At 46.1% G+C, this 19,646-nt stretch overlaps 1 protein-coding gene across 1 annotated transcript in view; it reads left to right on the top strand.

Moving 5' to 3' along the window:
* Positions 1 to 19,646, top strand: part of LOC124021122 (zinc finger homeobox protein 3-like) — a 122,256-nt gene that overhangs the window by 46,790 nt on the left and 55,820 nt on the right. Inside the window, 1 exon segment of the mRNA XM_046336451.1 lies at positions 2,984 to 3,215. Within this exon segment, the coding sequence (XP_046192407.1) occupies positions 2,984 to 3,215 (232 nt within the window).

Genomic DNA, 19,646 nt, shown 5'->3' with positions numbered 1-19,646 from the left:
TCCCGTGTGTGTGTGCTCCTAGATAGCATCACTAGACTCTCTCACATCTATAATGTTGATGGAATCCCGTGTGTGTGTGCTCCTAGATAGCATCACTAGACTCTCTCACATCTATAATGTTGATGGAATCCTGTGTGTTTGTGAGCGTGCGCATGCATGGGGGTGTTTCAGAGAGCCCCTGTCCCCATGGGTAGTGTTCAATCCCGTCTCTCATATAGAGCTCCCACCTACAACTGGTCAGATGGACCAGTCCGGGGAGGGGGGTACACTGCTGTGTTGGCCCTGTACTGATCAGGCCCCATATCTCTAACAGTCCTCCATCACCCCCACACTCTGTTTGGTACGGCCCGGTGCTGTTTGAATAAGTGTGGTTGTAAACACACTTACAGGTGTCTGTGGTCTGTAAGGGGTGGTGATACAGAGGGGATGAGGTCTGGTTTGGACTGAGTCGGGCCCTGCCTACAGCCCAGTCAGTTTGAGGTGATATACAGCCTGTTCTAGGCCAGGCAGTCTCAGGTTCACTCCTGCATAAATCCTGCTTTTTTTATGGGAAGCTGTAAAACTCCCAGGACTTTTTTTCTACCTCTTGAAACCAACTTTGAAGTTTAGGTCAGGTGTCGTCTGTTTTTTGTGTGTGAACTCACTGTCTCCTTTTTTGCAGCCTTGAGTCGTAATGTGGTAAGAAGTCCCTCTCGCTCCATTTGTTTTGTTCGACATCTGCTATGACTTTAAAACAGTGTGCCATTTCTCAGCTCAGCAATCACACAATGGATTTTGTGTTATCTACGAGTAAATCTGTCTGTCAGATTTCTCTGTACCTGAGCTCTGATGCAATATGTGTGGACGGAAGAGAAGAGGGGGAGAAATGAGGGATACAGCTCGCACCAGCAGAATATCCAGCAGCACCTATTCAATGACATCATGGAGGGCTTCAAACGAGGCGAGGAGGGAGAGCAAAGAGAGAGAGACAGACCCTTTTAGAATCACCTAATAATTCTATTACACAGAGCTGTGGGGCTTGCAAAAAATAAAAACTCCCTTCCTTTTCCTGGAAGCAGTGTCCTAATGTACGTTTAGGTGTAGAAGTGAGAAATATAAAACCAGGGAGAATGGAATACAATTGCCCAGAAAAGCCCATAGCGATATTACAATATTACCAGAAAATTAAACATTAGAAGAAAATATGGGAGCATTTCTGGGAACATAATATTGTTATGATTTTTTCTCAGCCCAGGCTGTCAACACCTGATTCAGATGTAATGTGGTTAAAAATCTAATGTTTCCATTGCTTTTGCATTTCCCAGCCATCTAAACATGTTGCCTCAATGCAGGGCAAGCCGGTTCAGGCTCCTCTTAATTAATCAATTCGTTTTTCCCGACCTTTGTCTAAGTGTGGGGGGTGGCCTGTATGGGAGATTAAGAGAGTCGTGGTGGGAGGCAGATACAGGATAACAGCCATTTTCCCCTCTCTCTCAGTATGAAGCCACACATTCAAAATGAAGCCTGTTTCAAATAAAACGATACTGAAACGTAGCAATCCTTCTTATAATCTGCTTGTGCTTGCATTGTGTATCCAAGTTATTTTTATCATAGCCTTTTCAGATTTCACATGATATGACGAATTGCAGTAGCAATAGTCTTGGATAGGATTAATCATTACCTATCAAATTGTATCTCCACTAAGCTCCAATTGCCTTATTTTTGTTGCCTATACATGCAATTCTCAAAAGCTTTCAAAGCCATGCATGGAAAACCCGGCCGCTGTTACAAACAAATCACCATTTTTACATGTATTTATTTTCCTGGCAGTTTTTAATGGAGCATTAATGATGGACGGAAAGTACATTTATTTGGATTCATTATCTGATCTAGTCCTCATCTTGCAGTGAAGTGTTTGTTGTTTTCAGCCCATTCACCCACTCAGCCACTGAATCTCACAAGAGACTAGGCCATGAAGATTAGAATAGAAAGAAACATCTTGTGATGATTGACATTGATTGCAGCCCCAGAAATCCACAGCTAGACTCCAGAGTGGGCCGTATGAACAGAACATGACAGGCGTGAGAACAGTGGCCATATTGAGTCTGGCCCTTCCATTGTAAACATGAAATGATCAGGGCCCTGCTTTATAGGATAATTATCAATACCTCTGCCGATCCCCTAGTCAGGGCCATATTGTGTTGGCATTGTGCCATTGATTGGGCCTTGTAGGGGGTAATTAGTGTGTGGGTCCATGGTGTGGTGTTGGGGGAGATGGTGTCACTGTGCTGTGTGGGACACGTTGTGTGTCATTATAGGGTGTGTGTTGGTTGTGGGGTAGAGCGGAGTTGGTCTGTCATTGTGGGGCACTTAGAGGAAATGTTGGGGTTGATAGGTCAATACTGTGGAGTCTCTGTCCCCTGAAGGTCACTACCCTGTTGAGGAATGTTCTAGTTAGTTTCAGAATGTGGTGTGCCCCCCCCCCCTCTCTCCCTGGTGCTTGCTGTGATAGGGAGGATTTGACTGGCCCTGATCAATATTTAGCATCCCATGCATGAAAAGGCAGATGTTTGGAGTTTCCTTCTCAGAGACGAGAGGCTTCTCTTGAGTGAAAGGGATCAATGCTCCCTTTCGTCTGCCAGGTCTGTGGTCCTGCGGTCCTCTGAGGGGTGCGTGATGTGTGTCTCTCGACCCCGCGCCTAGGCCCCTGAGACCAGCCCGGCTCCCACCCCTCTCTTCACCTGTCCTGTTAGTCCACAGACAGATACAGCCGGACACAGAGAGAGATACAGGGCTCAGTCCAAACAGAACAGTGTGGAAGAGGGCTGGGTGTTAAACAACAGGGCTGTGATTGGTAATTGATTTGTTCATTTGCAAATTGTGTGAGTGAAAGTGAGTCAGTGGTGCCTGGCTAGTTGTCTGCCGTCAGTTAAAAGCCCTTTCTCTCCCTCTCTCTCTCCCTCTCTCTCTCCCTCTCTCTCTCTCTCTCGCTCTCCTCCCACAGCACCTGCAGCATCAGGAGAACGCGGTGGAGGGAGATGCCTGCTACTACCACTGTGTGCTGTGTAACTACTCCACCAAGGCCAAGCTCAACCTGGTCCAGCATGTGCGCTCCATGAAGCACCAGCGCAGCGAAAGCCTGAGGAAGCTCCAACTCCTGCAGAAGGGCCTGCCTGAGGATGAGGAGGAGCTCAGCTCCATCTTCACCATCCGCAAGTGTCCGTCTGCTGATACAGGTAAGATATAGAGCAGGAGGACTTACTCTCCACTATATTTTACAATGGGAGGACTTACTCTCCACTATATTTTACAATGGGAGGACTTATTCTCCACTATATTTTACAATGGGAGGACTTACTCTCTACTATATTCTACAATGGGAGGACGTACTCTCTACTATATTCTACAATGGGAGGACTTACTCTCTACTATATTCTATAATGGGAGGACTTACTCTCTACTATATTCTATAATGGGAGGACTTACTCTCTACTATATTTTACAATGGGAGGACTTACTCTCTACTACATTTTACAATGGGAGGACTTACTCTCTACTATATTCTATAATGGGACGACTTACTCTCTACTACATTTTACAATGGGAGGACTTACTCTCTACTATATTCTATAATGGGACGACTTACTCTCTACTACATTTTACAATGGGAGGACTTACTCTCTACTACATTTTACAATGGGAGGACTTACTCTCTACTATATTCTATAATGGGAGGACTTACTCTCTACTATATTTTACAATGGGAGGACTTACTCTCCACTATTTTACAATTGGAGGACTTACTCTCCACTATTTTACAATTGGAGGACTTACTCTCTACTATATTTTACAATGGGAGGACTTACTCTCTACTATATTTTACAATTGGAGGACTTACTCTCTACTATATTTTACAATGGGAGGACTTACTCTCTACTATATTCTACAATGGGAGGACTTACTCTCCACTATATTTTACAATGGGAGGACTTACTCTCCACTATTTTACAATAGGAGGTCTTACTCTCCACTATATTTTACAATGGGAGGACTTACTCTTCACTGTATTTTACAATGGGAGGACTTACTCTTCACTGTATTTTACAATGGGAGGACTTACTCTCTACTATATTTTACAATGGGAGGACTTACTCTCTACTACATTTTACAATGGGAGGACTTACTCTCCACTATATTTTACAATGGGAGGATTTACTCTCCACTATATTCTACAATGGGAGGACTTACTCTCTACTATATTCTATAATGGGAGGACATACTCTCTACTATATTCTACAATGGGAGGACTTACTCTCTACTATATTCTATAATGGGAGGACTTACTCTCTACTATATTCTACAATGGGAGGACTTACTCTCTACTATATTTTACAATGGGAGGACTTACTCTCTACTACATTTTACAATGGGAGGACTTACTCTCCACTATTTTACAATTGGAGGACTTACTCTCTACTATATTTTACAATGGGAGGACTTACTCTCCACTATTTTACAATTGGAGGACTTACTCTCTACTATATTTTACAATGGGAGGACTTACTCTCCACTATATTCTACAATGGGAGGACTTACTCTCTACTATATTCTATAAGGGGAGGACTTACTCTCTACTATATTCTATAATGGGAGGACTTACTCTCTACTATATTCTATAATGGGAGGACTTACTCTCTACTATATTTTACAATGGGAGGACTTTCTCTCTACTACATTCTATAATGGGAGGACTTACTCTCTACTATATTCTACAATGGGAGGACTTACTCTCTACTATATTCTACAATGGGAGGACTTACTCTCTACAATATTTTACAAGGGGATACAGACACACTCACCAGCTACTGGCTGTACCTGTAGCTGCTTCATAATACTTCACACAGGGACTAAAGTGGGCTTTATTTTATGTCCTCTGCGGTATAGATATGAGCAGCAGTGCTTATGTTAATTATCAAAGATAATTTGATTACTTTCATGGAACCAGCCACCTTTAGACAGTGACTGTGCTGCTGTTGCTGATAATTTGATTACTTTCATGGAACCAGCCACCTTTAGACAGTGACTGTGCTGCTGTTGCTGATAATTTGATTACTTTCATGGAACCAGCCACCTTTAGACAGTGACTGTGCTGCTGTTGCTGATAATTTGATTACTTTCATGGAACCAGCCACCTTTAGACAGTGACTGTGCTGCTGTTGCTGATAATTTGACTACTTTCATGGAACCAGCCACCTTTAGACAGTGACTGTGCTGCTGTTGCTGTTGTTATTTTCCCTGCAAGGGAAATGTAATCAAAAACATACTGATAAACTCATTTTAAAAAGTAAGTGGTTGAAATGTGAGTAAGTGTCTGTGCCGTATTGTATTCAAACAAGACAAACAGTTCCCAATGCCACTGAGTCTGTGCTATTATATTGATATAAGCAGGTAAAATGATTATAAAATGGTGGCACCTCAGATTCAAAATACAGCGTGCTCTAGATTGTTTTACTTTTGCTGGGACACAGTGCATATCTACCAGGAAAGCCACCTGCCCTCTGTAACTCCTCCCACACAGGTAGAAGGCAGGAAGTAGCTACTGTGCCTTCATTCTGTCAGGCACAAACCCTACACTCTGCGTTTATTTATATATTTTTAGTTCAGAATAGTGCATGTATTCAGAATGCATATTCAAATATTTTTTCCTAGTCAAAACTAAATGAACTGTAACTAATTATTTCTGAATGCAGCCTTTTTCCTATATATGCACAATTCAGTTGGATGCTTTCTGAGAAATAATAGTAATAATTCTGAGATCAGGCCGTGCCTGCAGTGAATGGAGCTACAGGGCCTTGCTGTTCAGCCAATAAAGACACATTCAGAGATGCCATCAGGCCAGAGGTAGGAGGAGCAAAGCAGCAATAACAGATACACCCACAGCAGCAGCAGTAAAAGGCACAAACAAAAGCCAGGATTGGTTGTTTGTTAGGGGCCGATTTAAAAAGGAGTGAGCTGCGGTCAATTAACACTGTGTCTTAGCACAGATTTGGTTTTCTAATCACTTTAACTTCTGCACCCTGACAAAGGGCCTCCATTGTGTGTATCCCCACAGAGTGCCGTCACTGCCCTCCCCCCTCACATTCACTCTGTGTGTTGTTATGTAAAAAACAAGACCGGGCCTCTGAAGATGCTTTGTTCCAAGGAGGCAGGGATAATGAAGCCAGCGGCCGGGAAATTGCGCAAAAGGCAGTCACAGATCTGAGGCAAATCATTAGAGAACACATTTAGACGAGCAATTAAGGACAATTAAGCTTTCTGCTCACTGCACTCCAAATATGTTAATGACTACAGTACAGTGGACAAGTGAACATGTAAAAGCAAGAGGAAGCCCACTTAGGTTAAAAGGGTGGGGGGGGGGGGTTGGGGATTTTGTGTTAGAGGAAGGAGGGGAGCTGTGGTGTGGTTCACAAACAAGTCTCATTTTCTCTTTTTTAGCTTGAGGTTCTGTTTATTTATATATCTTCTTTCCTAACCTTCGATGTACGTTAATGGATAACCACGTTTGTAAGAAACTGAGTGAGGCTATAGCTGTAGGTTAGGTAATGGGCTCCTGCACGGGGTGGTGTGGGCACACACACACACACACACACACACACACACACACACACACACACACACACACACACACACACACACACACACACACACACACACACACACACACACACACACACACACACACACACACACACACACACACACACACACACACACACACACACACACACACACACACACACTGTACACATACGCTGGGGGTGCTCTCTCCAGCCCCCTTCGGAGATACATCAAACTACAGTCTTCCAGACCACATTATCCCACAGTAAACACACGAAAAACACTACAAGATGGTGGATAAAAAACGTTCTACTCTGTGATAATTGTTCAGGCCACTAGTGGGGTTTAGTTCAAGGTGTGTACTTTTAAGATGACTTGATTGCCTTGCTGTCAGGTCCTTCAGTTGATTAATTTAATCACCTCATCTTTTCCCAAAAGTAATTCAGCTACTTTTGACCTGAGAGGTTGAGAAACAGAACGGGAGGGTTGTTAGGAATTAGATCACTAGGTTTGGCTGATTGTAACACACTGATGAAAGGCAAGGGGAGTTCATTGGAAACGTATCACAAGGTCAAAGGGTGGAATTGCTCATGTGTACAGGGCGTTGTTTTATCAAGACATCCAGAGATCATTATGATCCGGTACTTTAACCGTAAGCATAGAGATCTCCTAATGTCTCTCCCAGTCCCTATCCTGTGTTACTGACTCTGTTAGCGGCTATGCACCATGCTAAGGGCCGTTGTTGTCATGCTCCTGAACAGTCTGGCATCCTGGGACTTTAGAAAGCCAGCGGATCCTTTAATAGCCTGTGACTTGATGTTTACCAAACGGAGCTCTGCGAGGCTCAGTGCTGAAGGCCTGTTTGATTGTGTTACAAAGTCAGGCTCTGCTCGCTCCCACCTTACAGGCCAGCGGACACTCTCTGCCAGGAAAAGACTGGGCTCAGACCAAGAGCGTCTGGAACGGACGCCACATCCCCTTTAAGAGCCAGGGCAAAGTTTTCCCTCTCTCCTTCGCCCTTTTTTTTTCCCTTTATATATAGTTTTTAAAGGTCCGTTAAATGAAATGAAGTGTGTAATAAAGAATGTCAGCCTTTTCTCGCTCTCCTACCCCCCCCCCCCCTTCGAGCATCTTGATCGAATTACGCTGATAATGAACATACCTTTTCATCAGCGAGAATGAACTGTTGTGAATTCCTAGACTCCTCCCCCCTTCTGCCAAAGTACCGCTTCACCTCCTAATGCCTTGTCCCAGCACCAGTGAATGACCCAGTCCCCCCCCCCACCCCTACCCCCTTAAGAGCTGAACCATTCCCTCCTGGTGTAATATTTAATTTCCTCCCCGCTAGCTCTTTGGAGGCGCAGGACCCTTTCTTGTGGTCGAGGCACAGTTGCTAAAGTGGTGGAAGGTTCCCCTGCTTGTTAAAACAAAGCTGACCCTGGATTTCTGGGTCAGCTAGGCAGTAATTCCCCTGACTGCTGCTGGGTTTGGAGCGCTGCTCTGTTGGTGTTAGGTGCTGGGCTTCTAGTCTCCACAGGAGCTAGCTAAGAACTAGGCTTCCCCCAATCAGCAGCCTCCAATGGACAGCCCTAGGAGCCCTGACCACTGTATCAAAGACCAGAGTGATGTCATAAAGGAAAAAGGACAGATGACAACACAAGAAGGCTTCTCTCTGCAAACAGCACAGAAACTAGGACAGTGTTTGCAAGGTGTGTAATCACACATGCACTCACACAGAAAGCCTTGCTGGGGGAAAGGTCTGTGTTTTTAGGAAGCTGTGGGGTGCGTGCGGCTGGGCAGGTGGAATCTGAAGGCCAGAGGTTTTGGTGCCATGTCTCCCCTCTGTCAATGGAGAGTGCTGCTAAGGCGGCAGAAATGAATTTCCCATCCAATTAGACCAACGCTGGGATAAAAGGCAGCCATTGTTTTTAATTCCTGCCCCTTCTCTGAAAATGTGCTGGTTAAGCATGTTCCTCTGTGGATCTGCCTCCATTTGTCTTCTTTAACCCTTTCTCTGGCTGGCCGGGGGGGAACAAAGGAGGCCTCAGAGGGACCCCAGCCACACCCACACCCAGCCACACAGCTGCCCTGCCCCTGTCCCTGGGTGGAGATGCCACAGAGCACAGCCCGCTGTTGCCCTGTACTAACACACTGCACACAGCCCAGACACCGACACCTCACTGGATACACTGGCAGAGAGAGGGAGGGGAGAAGAGACGAGAGGAGAAACTCTTGTTCCAGGTATGTGTGTGTGGGTTTTTAGTGTGTGTATGGGGACTGATAGCTAGTGTGACACTCGGGCATTGGATGACACTATTTGTTTTGAGTGATGTTCACCAGGGCATATAACTCACTGACACATTGGGGTTTCTCATTTCATAACAGTTAATGGACTAAAGTTATTTTTTGAGCACTGAACAGAATGAGATCATGCCTTTTAAAAAGGGCAAAGTTCAATGAGTTACTGCATGTTGGGTGCCCTTCTGCCAGTGACTAGGGTCCTAGTGAAGGTGTGGTGGAGGGGAGCAGGCCACAGATATGGAGGGAAGCAGTGTGAGTGTGTGTGTGTTTCACAGAGGGAGTCTGTGGTGTGTGCCTGCACTTGTGTGTGTGCGGAGGAGGCTGAGAAGGAGAACAAACAGGGCTGACGGTGTGGATTAGCCCCTGCTGTAAATCTGCCTCAGTCACAGATGGCAGGCCCTTGATCACTGGTCTGTGACGGCTTGGCTCTCATCGCAGGAGGAAATCCCTGTCTGTGAGGTGGCTGGGAGGGAGGCTGGGGCTGGGGCCCGTCAGAGCAGCCTCCACTCATTGTCTCCAGTCTCTCAGGACACAGGGGCCTGCCTGGTCAGTCAGGGGTGTAGCATTAGTCAGGGGGGGGTATAGAGCGGTGACGGGTGGGCTGGATAGTGACACTGCAGAAGCCATGGTAAAAACCCTACCAGCAGAGCTTGCTACTCTGGTCTCTAACCAGGAAGTGCAGTAACAAGAGCCTGGCTGGCACATCCCAGTGGGTGTGGCCTAGCGAGTGGGCAGAGGAGCATGCAGGCTGTTTGCATGGGCAAATGGAAATGAGGCATAAAGATGCGTGGAATTATTGCATACTGGCGGAATCCAATTTGAAACCCGCTTCTTGTTTCACTAAAAGGGGTGCGCTTCCAGGGTCACACACTTAATAGCAAACCCTGTCCTGACAACAGAGGCATCCCTCTTATCCCCACGCACCTCTCTCTCTTTCCGTCTCATATATAATTCCATGGTCCCAAAAAAGCTGGCAAAGAGCTTTGTGCCTGAAAAAATTGCTAATAAGGCAAATGCAGATCCTCACTCATCTTCTGGGGCCCCCAGCTCTCTGGCAGCCCTTACGGAGGCTCTTGGACAGCTGACAGGATATGTCAACAGTGGGGGGTCAATGGTGGGCTTTCAAACCATCCTCACCTAAACTGGGCTGGAATATCTCACGCTCATGCAGTTTAGAAGGCAGGTCCTCTCCCTTCCTCTCACCCCCTGCCTGCCCCTGAGAGCTGCACATTAGCTGGGCTTGGAGCTTTACCTTCTCCAGCTCCCACAGTGTTTCTGAAGGAGTGGGTCCTGTGGCGGGGCTGTGAGAGCAGAAGGCAGGGGAAAGCAGGGGTGAGCCTGGCCACACTCCGATGGCGTTGTGGGGGCGGCATGCAGCACAGTTCCCTCCCACAGACAGGAGGAGCACAGGAGACGGACAGCAGCCATCCCTGGAATGTCCTCCTTTTTCATGCTTGTTAAAATGCTACGTAAACCTTCCCAGAAACAGGATATTATAGACCCTAACCACCAGCCACTTCTTCCACGCCATATTATGTCCAATCTGAAATTGACTTTGCTGTATGCTGTTTTAATAAAGGCTATTATTGCGATGATGCAGAGTGGAGATGAGGTCTGGGTGAGGAGGGTTAGTAGGGTGAGGAGGGGCCCCAGTAGGGCCCGGGGCCCAGTGCCCAGTCTGGCTCCTGTCAGACGGCTGGCCTCTAATCCAGGACCCAGGGGCACAGGGAGCAGAGGAAATTGTTTGCTGTCCGCAGAACGTGGCAGGAATTTCATAAATACATTAGCTTTCATTTTAAAAAAATAAAAAACTAGTCTTTTATTTTAAAAAAGCTGAAATAATGACTTTATAGACTTTCCAGTTGTGCACATTACACAGTCGCACTCATATGGCCCTGCTGTCCAAACTCACGCAAGGAAGTATTTTCTTTCCCCCTGGTTTATAGATGGCCTCTGTATAAATTCTACTGCTGGCTCATCCTGCAATAGCAAATTGACCAGAAAGCCACGATCCTATTTTGGGATAGACTATGAATCAAAACTTCCTGTGTCCATATTCATTCTTCCTGCATTTCATGACTGTACCCCAGAGCACTAAGCACTGGGCTTGGATGGCACTGACCACTGGCTGCACTGCCTCAGCCTCTCTCTGCCTGGCAGGTGAACAAAGACTGGCCCACTGTGTGTCTGTCAGTCAACCCAATAGATGGCCTATGGAGTAGAGCACCAGGCTTTAGGGGGAGAGAGAAACAGAGAGGGATAGTGAGAGGAGGCCAAGTGAAGGGTGAACTCAGAAACTACAAAGATATTTTATTCAAAAACAAAGTTTAGACAAAATATACTCAGTCTATTTTTCAGCCTGAACTTTTAACATAAAAAGTTTTTGCATAATCAGATTTCTACATAGATACACTAGGCTCTATTGAGTTTGTTCAATATGTGTGCTGTGCTCTGTGTGGGCTTTTCAGCATCAGGGATGGCACATGGGTGTAAACCTGAACTGGATTTTATGTTGCACATACTCATAAATGAGTGCACACATAGGTGTCCACACACACAGAGTTAGCGGGTGTGTGGGTGAGAGAGGCCCTCGCTCCCTGTCATCGAGCCCGTTTTCAGGCCTTTATTTCAGCCGCCGACGAGGTGCGTCGCCGTCAGCAGAGAGGAGACAGGCAGCGCATTATAATATTGGTTTCCCTCGCTCCCGTCATTACCAGACGCTCTCCTTGAAAGCTGATCCAAAAGATAGACAGTCCATCAGGAGACAGTCTTCTCATTTGTACTTACTAACCGTGTTAATGAGTTCTATTTCCAGGCCCTGAGGCTTTGCTGCTGCATGTCTGAGCAGAAGTGGGGAGCAGCGGTTTAGGGTGCTGGGTTGCACACTCCGGAGGTGTCTGTGTGGGGGGGGGGGCTGCTTGCCTTCCTGTCACTCAGCGAGAGAGTGACCACAGACACTCCTGTGGGCCTGTCAGTCTGGCTTGAGGGCACAGAGGGTTGCAGGCTCTGTGGTGGCAGAAAGGGGAACTGGGAATAGATGCGCTGACGTTCAGAGAATGACTCTGATGGGTTTGATTAAACCAGCAGCAGCAACAGTGTCAGACAGGAAGTAGAAGAGGAAAAGAGGAAAAGCCGTAAGTGCTTTGTGAGAGAAGTGAGTTCATGTTCATTGTATCATTTCTGAGTTTTTAGTGACTAGGTTATTATGAGTTTAGTCGAGGTGAATGTTTAAAGGATTCTACTGCAGCATCTTTGCAGATGTGCAACATGTCTGGCTGTTGTTCCACTAGTGCAGACAGCGGCTTGGCAGCCATCTTGGTTTATTTAGAGGAAATGCTGTAATGTAAGTGTATCACAGTCACTTCCCCAGTGTGACTCATTTCACTGGCTCTGTAATCACACTACACCAATAACGCCAAGTGTTCCATATAAATCCCATCCAATCAAAGCTCTGTTTTAGGCCATCCTGGACAGCACACATAGGCACATCCATAAATCCATCACAGCCTAACATTTGATCGCTATACGATACGTCTGTAATGTGGCTACCTCTCCTGCCGATCACTAAGCACTTGTAACTTTTCATTTGACATCAGCAGATAAGTTTTCTTTGTAGCTTTTACTTGGACATCCCCCAAGACACACATGTTGATCTCACGCCCAGTAGGCCCTTGTTCGGATACATTTGCTATTGATTGCGCTGTTTGTTTATGTCAGGTATTCTGGGAACAAGAGCCAATAAATTCTTAAACGCAGTTAGATCGCTTTATTTGTTGCTATGTTTTGGTGTTGCGAGACCAAGCAGTTCACTCACTGTCAGAATCAAGGCAGCTCAATTTGACCATAGGCAACATGAGAGAGTGGAGAAGTTTGGGAAGTTTAGAATGGAGGCAGGGAAAGCTTTATTTAGTCTTTTTTAATAAGGCCTGTTTGTCCCCCCAGAGAGCACTGGCAGATCAAAGGCCATGATCTTTGCTCTGGATGAGTTCAGTCTCAGCTCAGCATCCCTGACTCTCCCAGCTTCTCCCAGCCTGACAGCAGAACAAAACCAGGGAGTAAAGAATGCCCTCTCCAGCAGCCAATCTGCCCTCACACTGAAGGCTCCATTACAATAAAGGCAGATGAAACAAACACTGGCTGAAAGCAAGAGATGATTCATTATCTGTCCCGTGATAGATGTGAATGACTGGCGGAGAAAACCACTGTGGTGTCTGATTGTGTGTTTGTGTTTTACACACCATACCCACTCTCTCTCTCTGACACACACATACAGCGTTGTGTATGTGTGTTGGCGTCATAGCCTTGTGCTGTCTGTCCCTCCACTTCATCAATTAATAGCAGCCAGGCAGATGGCAGTGATGAGAGAGGAGCAGGAATAATTCAATAGTGAACCCTGCAACCTTTACCTGTGGGCCTGCACGCCTGCCATTGATTCAGCCCGCGTCTGATTATTCTCTAAGGAGGGAGGGAGGGTATCATAGAACAATACAGCATTGTGTGTGTGCATTATCGTCAGAGCCTTGTGCTGTCTGTCCCTCCACCTCATCAATTAAAAGCAGCCAGGCAGATGGCAGTGATGAGAGAGGAGCAGGAATAATTCAATAGTGAACCCTGCTAACCTTTACCTGTGGGCCTGCACGCCTGCCATTGATTCAGCCTGCGACTGATTATTGTCTAGGGAGGGAGGGTATGGGTGAGTGAGGAGAAAAATACATGGGGAAATATGAGAGAGAGAGAGTCCAGGTTTGTTATGGTGGTGACATTAGTATGCTCTATCAGCAGTCCGTAGGGGGGAGCAGGTGTTTGGCTCGGGATGTCTCCTGTTACCCCCGGCAACCATCATCACATTTCTCCCCACAGGGATAGGCTGGGTATCAACAGTACAGGGACAGGGATTCTCACACTGTCCCCCCGGCCTCAAAGGACCACTCTGGCCTCACCTATACACCACCCGCACTGGGCAGGCTATTGATCACAGCACATCTTCAGCTCCTGGCCCAGTGTCTGCATACTGCAGGGGAATCTCCCTCCCCACCTCAAACAAAGTGTTAACATTGGCCCTAATAGAGGATTCATGTTTAGATGCAGACTGTTGTGGGGTAATGTGGTGGTGCTCTGTGGCTGCTGATTGGACAGCAGTTTCCGTGTGATGGCCTGTTTGTTAAAGAAGGGCTGAAGTCTGGATTTTGAAGTCAGTCGTGCCCATGGCCTGGGCTGGGTGGAACTCTGGCTGACTATATTTAACCAGATGTGAGGCCCTTTTTCTGCCCAGTGACAATCCAAGACAAGATGGTATTTGTTTTTGACAAACTGGGACATTCCTGCTGTTTGACTGGGCTAGATTTATGGCGTCCCTCCTGGTCCGGTGGAAGGCATCACACTGTCTCTTTGTCTGGTTGGGCCCGCTGCCTTGTCACTGCTATTTTATTAGCTGCTACTAGACAGATTCCCCCACAAGCCTGTTTAGATGGGCCAGAGGAGGCCGCCCATGGCCCACTGATGGATGGTATTTAAAGTGCAGAAACTCCCAGAGAAATGACTATTGTGTATTATTTTAGTGCAGTCTGGGCGCGGGCCCCTCAGACAGGGCGGGGCGGTGGAGAGGAGATTCACCAGTCGTTAGAGCAGAAGCACTGCTTCAAAGACATTAGCTCCCATCTGAGGGATTATATCTGCTTCTTAAACGTGTTGTATTATGTGTCTTGGCCATCCCCTCGACCTGGTGTCTGTTTACATTACAGTGTGCAGGGCACAGCCACGGAGACAAAGGCCTGCCTCTCAAACACCACCCAAATGAATATGGCCAAGACAAGTGTGTTTCTCTCTGTTGTGTCACTCATGGGTTTCAGATTAAAGCTCTGCATTTCCTCGTGAAATATTGTCTCATTTCTACTCATGATTAGAAATAAACTCAGATAAAATCATGGGCAGATCTGTTTTCTGAATTTCCTATTGTCTTTGTTTCACACATTGCCTATAAAATGGTTACTGCATATGCAATCATTGCCTGTTGATTTCCAATCCCTGCAGCAGTTTATAAGGGCTTTTTCCTTTTTTATTGTTCTGGGATTTTTGGCGTGGTTATTTGTTGATCCCTCAGAGTTCTGTAAAGCATATTCTTTCATTTAAAAATGAATTTGGAAGACACAAAGACGGGAGAGAGAGAGGAAAATATGTTGGAAGGCAGCAGAAAAACCACCCTGACCAATTTGAACCATTAAGATGAATAATCCACTGTTAAGAAAGCAAGCAAAGGTCAATTTTCACGCTACCTGCTCAGTAAGCATACAGGAGAGCCCGGCGTATCGAGTCGATTCAGCCACACTGCACAGTCAAGAGGAAAGGACACGCAATTCAGGCCCACTTTAGAGTTGTGCCGCTATGTTAGACCAAGTGCTGCTATAAAAAGATCTTTGCCTCGCTCACTCAGGCTGATGGTCTCATGCACTTGTTTTTGAAGTTTTAATGCTCTCCCTACCGTGATAAATGTAGACTTGGATGGCCAGTTTAGAACTAGTTTATTAACTTGGACCCAAAAAGACAATATTTGCCTTTATATAAGTCCTTGGTCTGAGATTCAGAATGCACAACAACAGCCTTATTCAGAGGCATAAGGTACAGGATAAACCCACAGCATCCAGAGAGAGTCTGGGCCTTTAGCCAGTGTTCCCACAGCCGGTGTCAATGCAGGTGAGAGCAACCTCTGTCTATTCAGGAGCAGGTTAGACAGTGCTGTAACACGCTGATGATGATGTAGATGCAGAGAGAGAGAGAGAGAGCAGAGAGGTCAGTGTGCAGCAGGAAGCATAGCCCAGTGCACCAGACAGGCTGAAGGCCTCTCCTCACCCCAGGCCCCACAGCCCTCTGTAGGGGATGGAGCTGGTGCTGCTCCCCTGTTTGACTCTTATTAGAAATGGAGGGGGATTACACTGTAGCGTCTAAGGTCTGTGGTCATCTGAATTTTAAAACAGGGACTAATGGTGTCTGAGAAGGGTGGCGTGGCACTCAGGGAGTAGTATTAACATCCAGGTCCTTGTCACTCTTCCCTGTTCCCTTAATGAACCACGGATAGGGAACTGTGTTGGAAATGACAGGCAAGTCAATGTCAAACAGCCAGCACACACAGTTAAAATAACTAGACTAGAGAAACCCTGCTGTAGAGAGATGGAAGGGGCTAACCCCAAGCAAGAGCCGCCCGTTTGTTTGGAGATGATATGTACACATCTGCAACAGTTTGGGAGCTAGATAATGTACTTAGTTCCTGTTGGGCTGTGTGAAATATCATTTCAGAGGACCTGGTGAGAAAAAGCCATGATTATGGGGTGTGTTTTGGAAATGAGTGTCTCTCTCGTGTATATGTTGAATATCTCAGGCATGTGGGAAGGTTGAGACGGGGCACATATTTGGGGGCGAGAAGCAGTATGGCGTTACAGTGGCGGTGTCTGAATGGACGGTGCAGGTCACTGTCAATCAGCCAGACGGAGCGCTAATCTGCCGTTTGTTTGGTTTCCTCTGGTCCTCTGTCAACGGGGCCCAATATGGCAGGGGGAATTAGGAAAAATGGACCGTGTTTTTGTCATGTAAAACGGGGTGAGAAAATCTAATTGGGTGGGGGAGAGAGAACGATGTCTCCTTTGTTTAAGGGCCTTCCGCAGTCACTTTCCAGACCCCATTGTGAGTGGCCCACAATAGTATTAATGTGTGCTCCTGGCCTGAGCTCTTCTTTTCTGTGGCTCTCTGTGCAGTCAGCTCCTGTCCGTTCCACTCTGTCTCCACGCTTCACCTCCACGCTCCAACAGCGCTGAGGACGGGGCACAGAGACCCCTCCACCACTACTACCCTTTTCCTAATCCCATATACCCCCCCCCCACCACAGCCTTTACCCAGCTTGCCTGCCCCGTTTTCTTATTCCAGCCCATTAAAAATAAAGAAATTGAGAAAAGACTAATTCTTTCCCTTCTTTGTCTGCCCTCCGTTTCCCGCCTCCGGAAAAGTATCTTTACATTTCCTGGTACATGTTATCTGATTTCAAAAACTCTGTCATTTAATGAGAAATGATTGGAATTGATTGCTCAGTAAGTTAAGAGTCAGTACTTGCCATGAGGGGTGACCAAATTCACGATGAAAGATTTGTGTCTTCATCAAAAAGAAGAAAATACTTTAAATTCTAACATCATGAGAATACTGGGCAGTGACTCATTTGATTGAGAGGTTGCTTGTGATACATTACTAATTAGAAGAAGCTGTTACTTCAGCTTACCTGCCAAAACAACATATTAGTGAACATAGTTCATTGGAATGTTTCTCTATTGTAGTGAAGAGAGGGCAGAAACATTTGTAATTGCTGTTGTGTCTAATCGACCCAAACTGTTGGGTGACATTGTACCTGATTGTCAACAGGCAGGTTTGGAGTGCACCCCTGCACTTCCTGTGATTTCTCTCAAGTGTGATGGTGGTAAGTCTTCTTTCATCTAAAGATAGGAACCGTCTTTAAATTAGAACTTGAGGCTCACCAGAAAGAAGTGCACTTAACGCTTATGTGAGTCCCAATACAAATCCCCTGTGATTGGTGACTGTCTACCTTTTTCATTTTGTTGCATTATCATATTCTAAAGCACTAAACAAATCTAATAGCAAAAATAATAATAATACAAATCTGTGTTAATGCAATATTTATTTATACAAAAGTGCATAGCTGGGGGCAGGCAGACATGTGAGCTCGGTGAGTGGCACCACCCCCAACCCCGTCCATGTGCAAATTGAATAACGACTAACCTCGTCATATTTAGTGCACTATTAATGGCCCTGTGCCTTGTGAAGGTGTAATCATGCGTGATAAAAACCGGGCTGAAGTTACTAAGCTACGAGCTCTCTTGTGTGCATTAAAGTGTCCTTTTTTTGTTGCAAAGGTCATTCATAACTTGGTCGCGCCGTTGATGTACAGTGAGAGATATTGATTGATTAATGCATAAAGTGCTCGGAATCCATTTGGCTCTGTGAAAGGGAATGGGAGAGAAGACTTGCTCTCTCTCTCTCTCTCTCTCTCTCTCTCTCTCTCTCTCTCTCTCTCTCTCTCTCTCCTCTCTCTCTCTCTCTCCCTCTCTCTCTCTCCCCTCTCTCTCTCCCTCTGTCTCTGTCTCTCTCTCTCCCCCTCTCTCTCTCTCCCCCTCTCTCTCCCTCACTCACTCTCTATATTTTCACCTCTCCCCCCATTGTTCGAAGGGCATAATTTTTCGCCGGCTAAGTTTAAGGGACAAAAGCACCGGATTCTGCCAAGTAATGCATTCAAAGGAACATTGATTCTCATCAGTGTCAGTTGAATTACTCTCAAAGGCTTGACAAGGAGTTGCTCTTATATTAGCCTGTCTCTTCTCCTGCCCCCAAAAGAATGTGTAGCTGCAAGGAGAGTTAGCTAGCAGTCCACCCCATCTCCAAGAACACAAGAAGATCATGTTTTATCTCCAAGTGCAGAAAAGTTTTATTCTCTTTTTACTCTGAACTTTTCTGCAATGTTAACTCATTTAGTTAGATGGGGGATAGCCTGGCACAGTCACGTTCTCTCTCTCTGCCGATCCTCATTGTGATCATTGAGCCTTCCATTCATATGCAGTGTACCAGTCATTGGTCATGTGTGGTTAATATTGGTGATGTCACAGGGTGTATTTTGCTGGGTTTAACCCTACCACGCTGTGTCTCCATTGTCCGTGCCTAGATTGATTCTTGGAGGACATGGATATGCTCCCCTCCGAAATCTGCGTGCCTCCTAAGGAGGTTTTGAAGAGCCTTTGAGGGCAGGGTCAAGGGTCAGTACCTTAGCACTCCGTGACAAGGAAGAGGAGCCCATTATCCCTGAGGCCCCCGGCGGGGAGCACTATGAAAGGGGCCTGAGAGACGGCCGTTCCCCTAGAAACATGGGACCGCATTAGGGATTCAAAACAGAGTGTGCCATCCTCTGCACCTTGCATCTCCACCGGGGTCTGCTCCATTAGGATCTTTTATCTTTGTGCTGATGGCTGCTGCTGATAATGGGGCTGCCGAGAAAAGCCCCAAAAAGTAACACACAGCCCTCCTCCTCCTATAAGTGGAATAGCACATCCATCCATCCTCCGTGTACAGATTAGTCCATGCTGAATAAGCCATATGGTTATGAGAATGTGTTGGTGTATTTTTTTAAATGAGAAAATACTACGCAGCATTGTGAATGTTATTTGCTGTGGCGTGCTGTGTTGCTAATGGTTTGTGGCCTGACCGCAGTGGCAGCCATGGCTGCAGCGAGAGCACTGGTGTCAGCTGCCTTAACACTCTACAGCCCCCCCCCCCCCCCCCCCCGTAACCCCAACCCCTCCCGCTGAACAACTATGACGCCCCCCTCCCTTCTCCATATTGCTGACAACGGATGGTGTTTGAATGATGATTCATTTTTCAACAACAATAAGATATGCCGTGTGTTTTGTATACATTTGAGCTATTTAGCATCTGGTTTTGTATTCAGGGATGTTGTCTAGGTCTGTCTGGTAATGCAAAAAGCTATATATGATCGGCCATCGCCTCGTAGGTGCAGGTATGGAGAGATATTTGAATTAGTCTGCTAACGTTTCTGTAGAATTGCATTAATGCCCTTCTGTAGTATCACAAGCATCTTGAAAAAAGTTGCTTTTGGGGAAGAAAACACAATAGCATAAATGGTATATTTATTCATGCAGGGCAATGTTTTTCAAATGTTATAGTAATTATGAGAAATAGTCTTG

This window comes from Oncorhynchus gorbuscha, unplaced genomic scaffold, assembly GCF_021184085.1.
Source record: "Oncorhynchus gorbuscha isolate QuinsamMale2020 ecotype Even-year unplaced genomic scaffold, OgorEven_v1.0 Un_scaffold_1057, whole genome shotgun sequence".
In the NCBI taxonomy this organism is placed as follows: Eukaryota; Metazoa; Chordata; class Actinopteri; order Salmoniformes; family Salmonidae; genus Oncorhynchus; species Oncorhynchus gorbuscha.
Note: the sequence above shows the minus strand (reverse complement) of the source record. Positions and strands in the feature narration are given on the sequence as shown.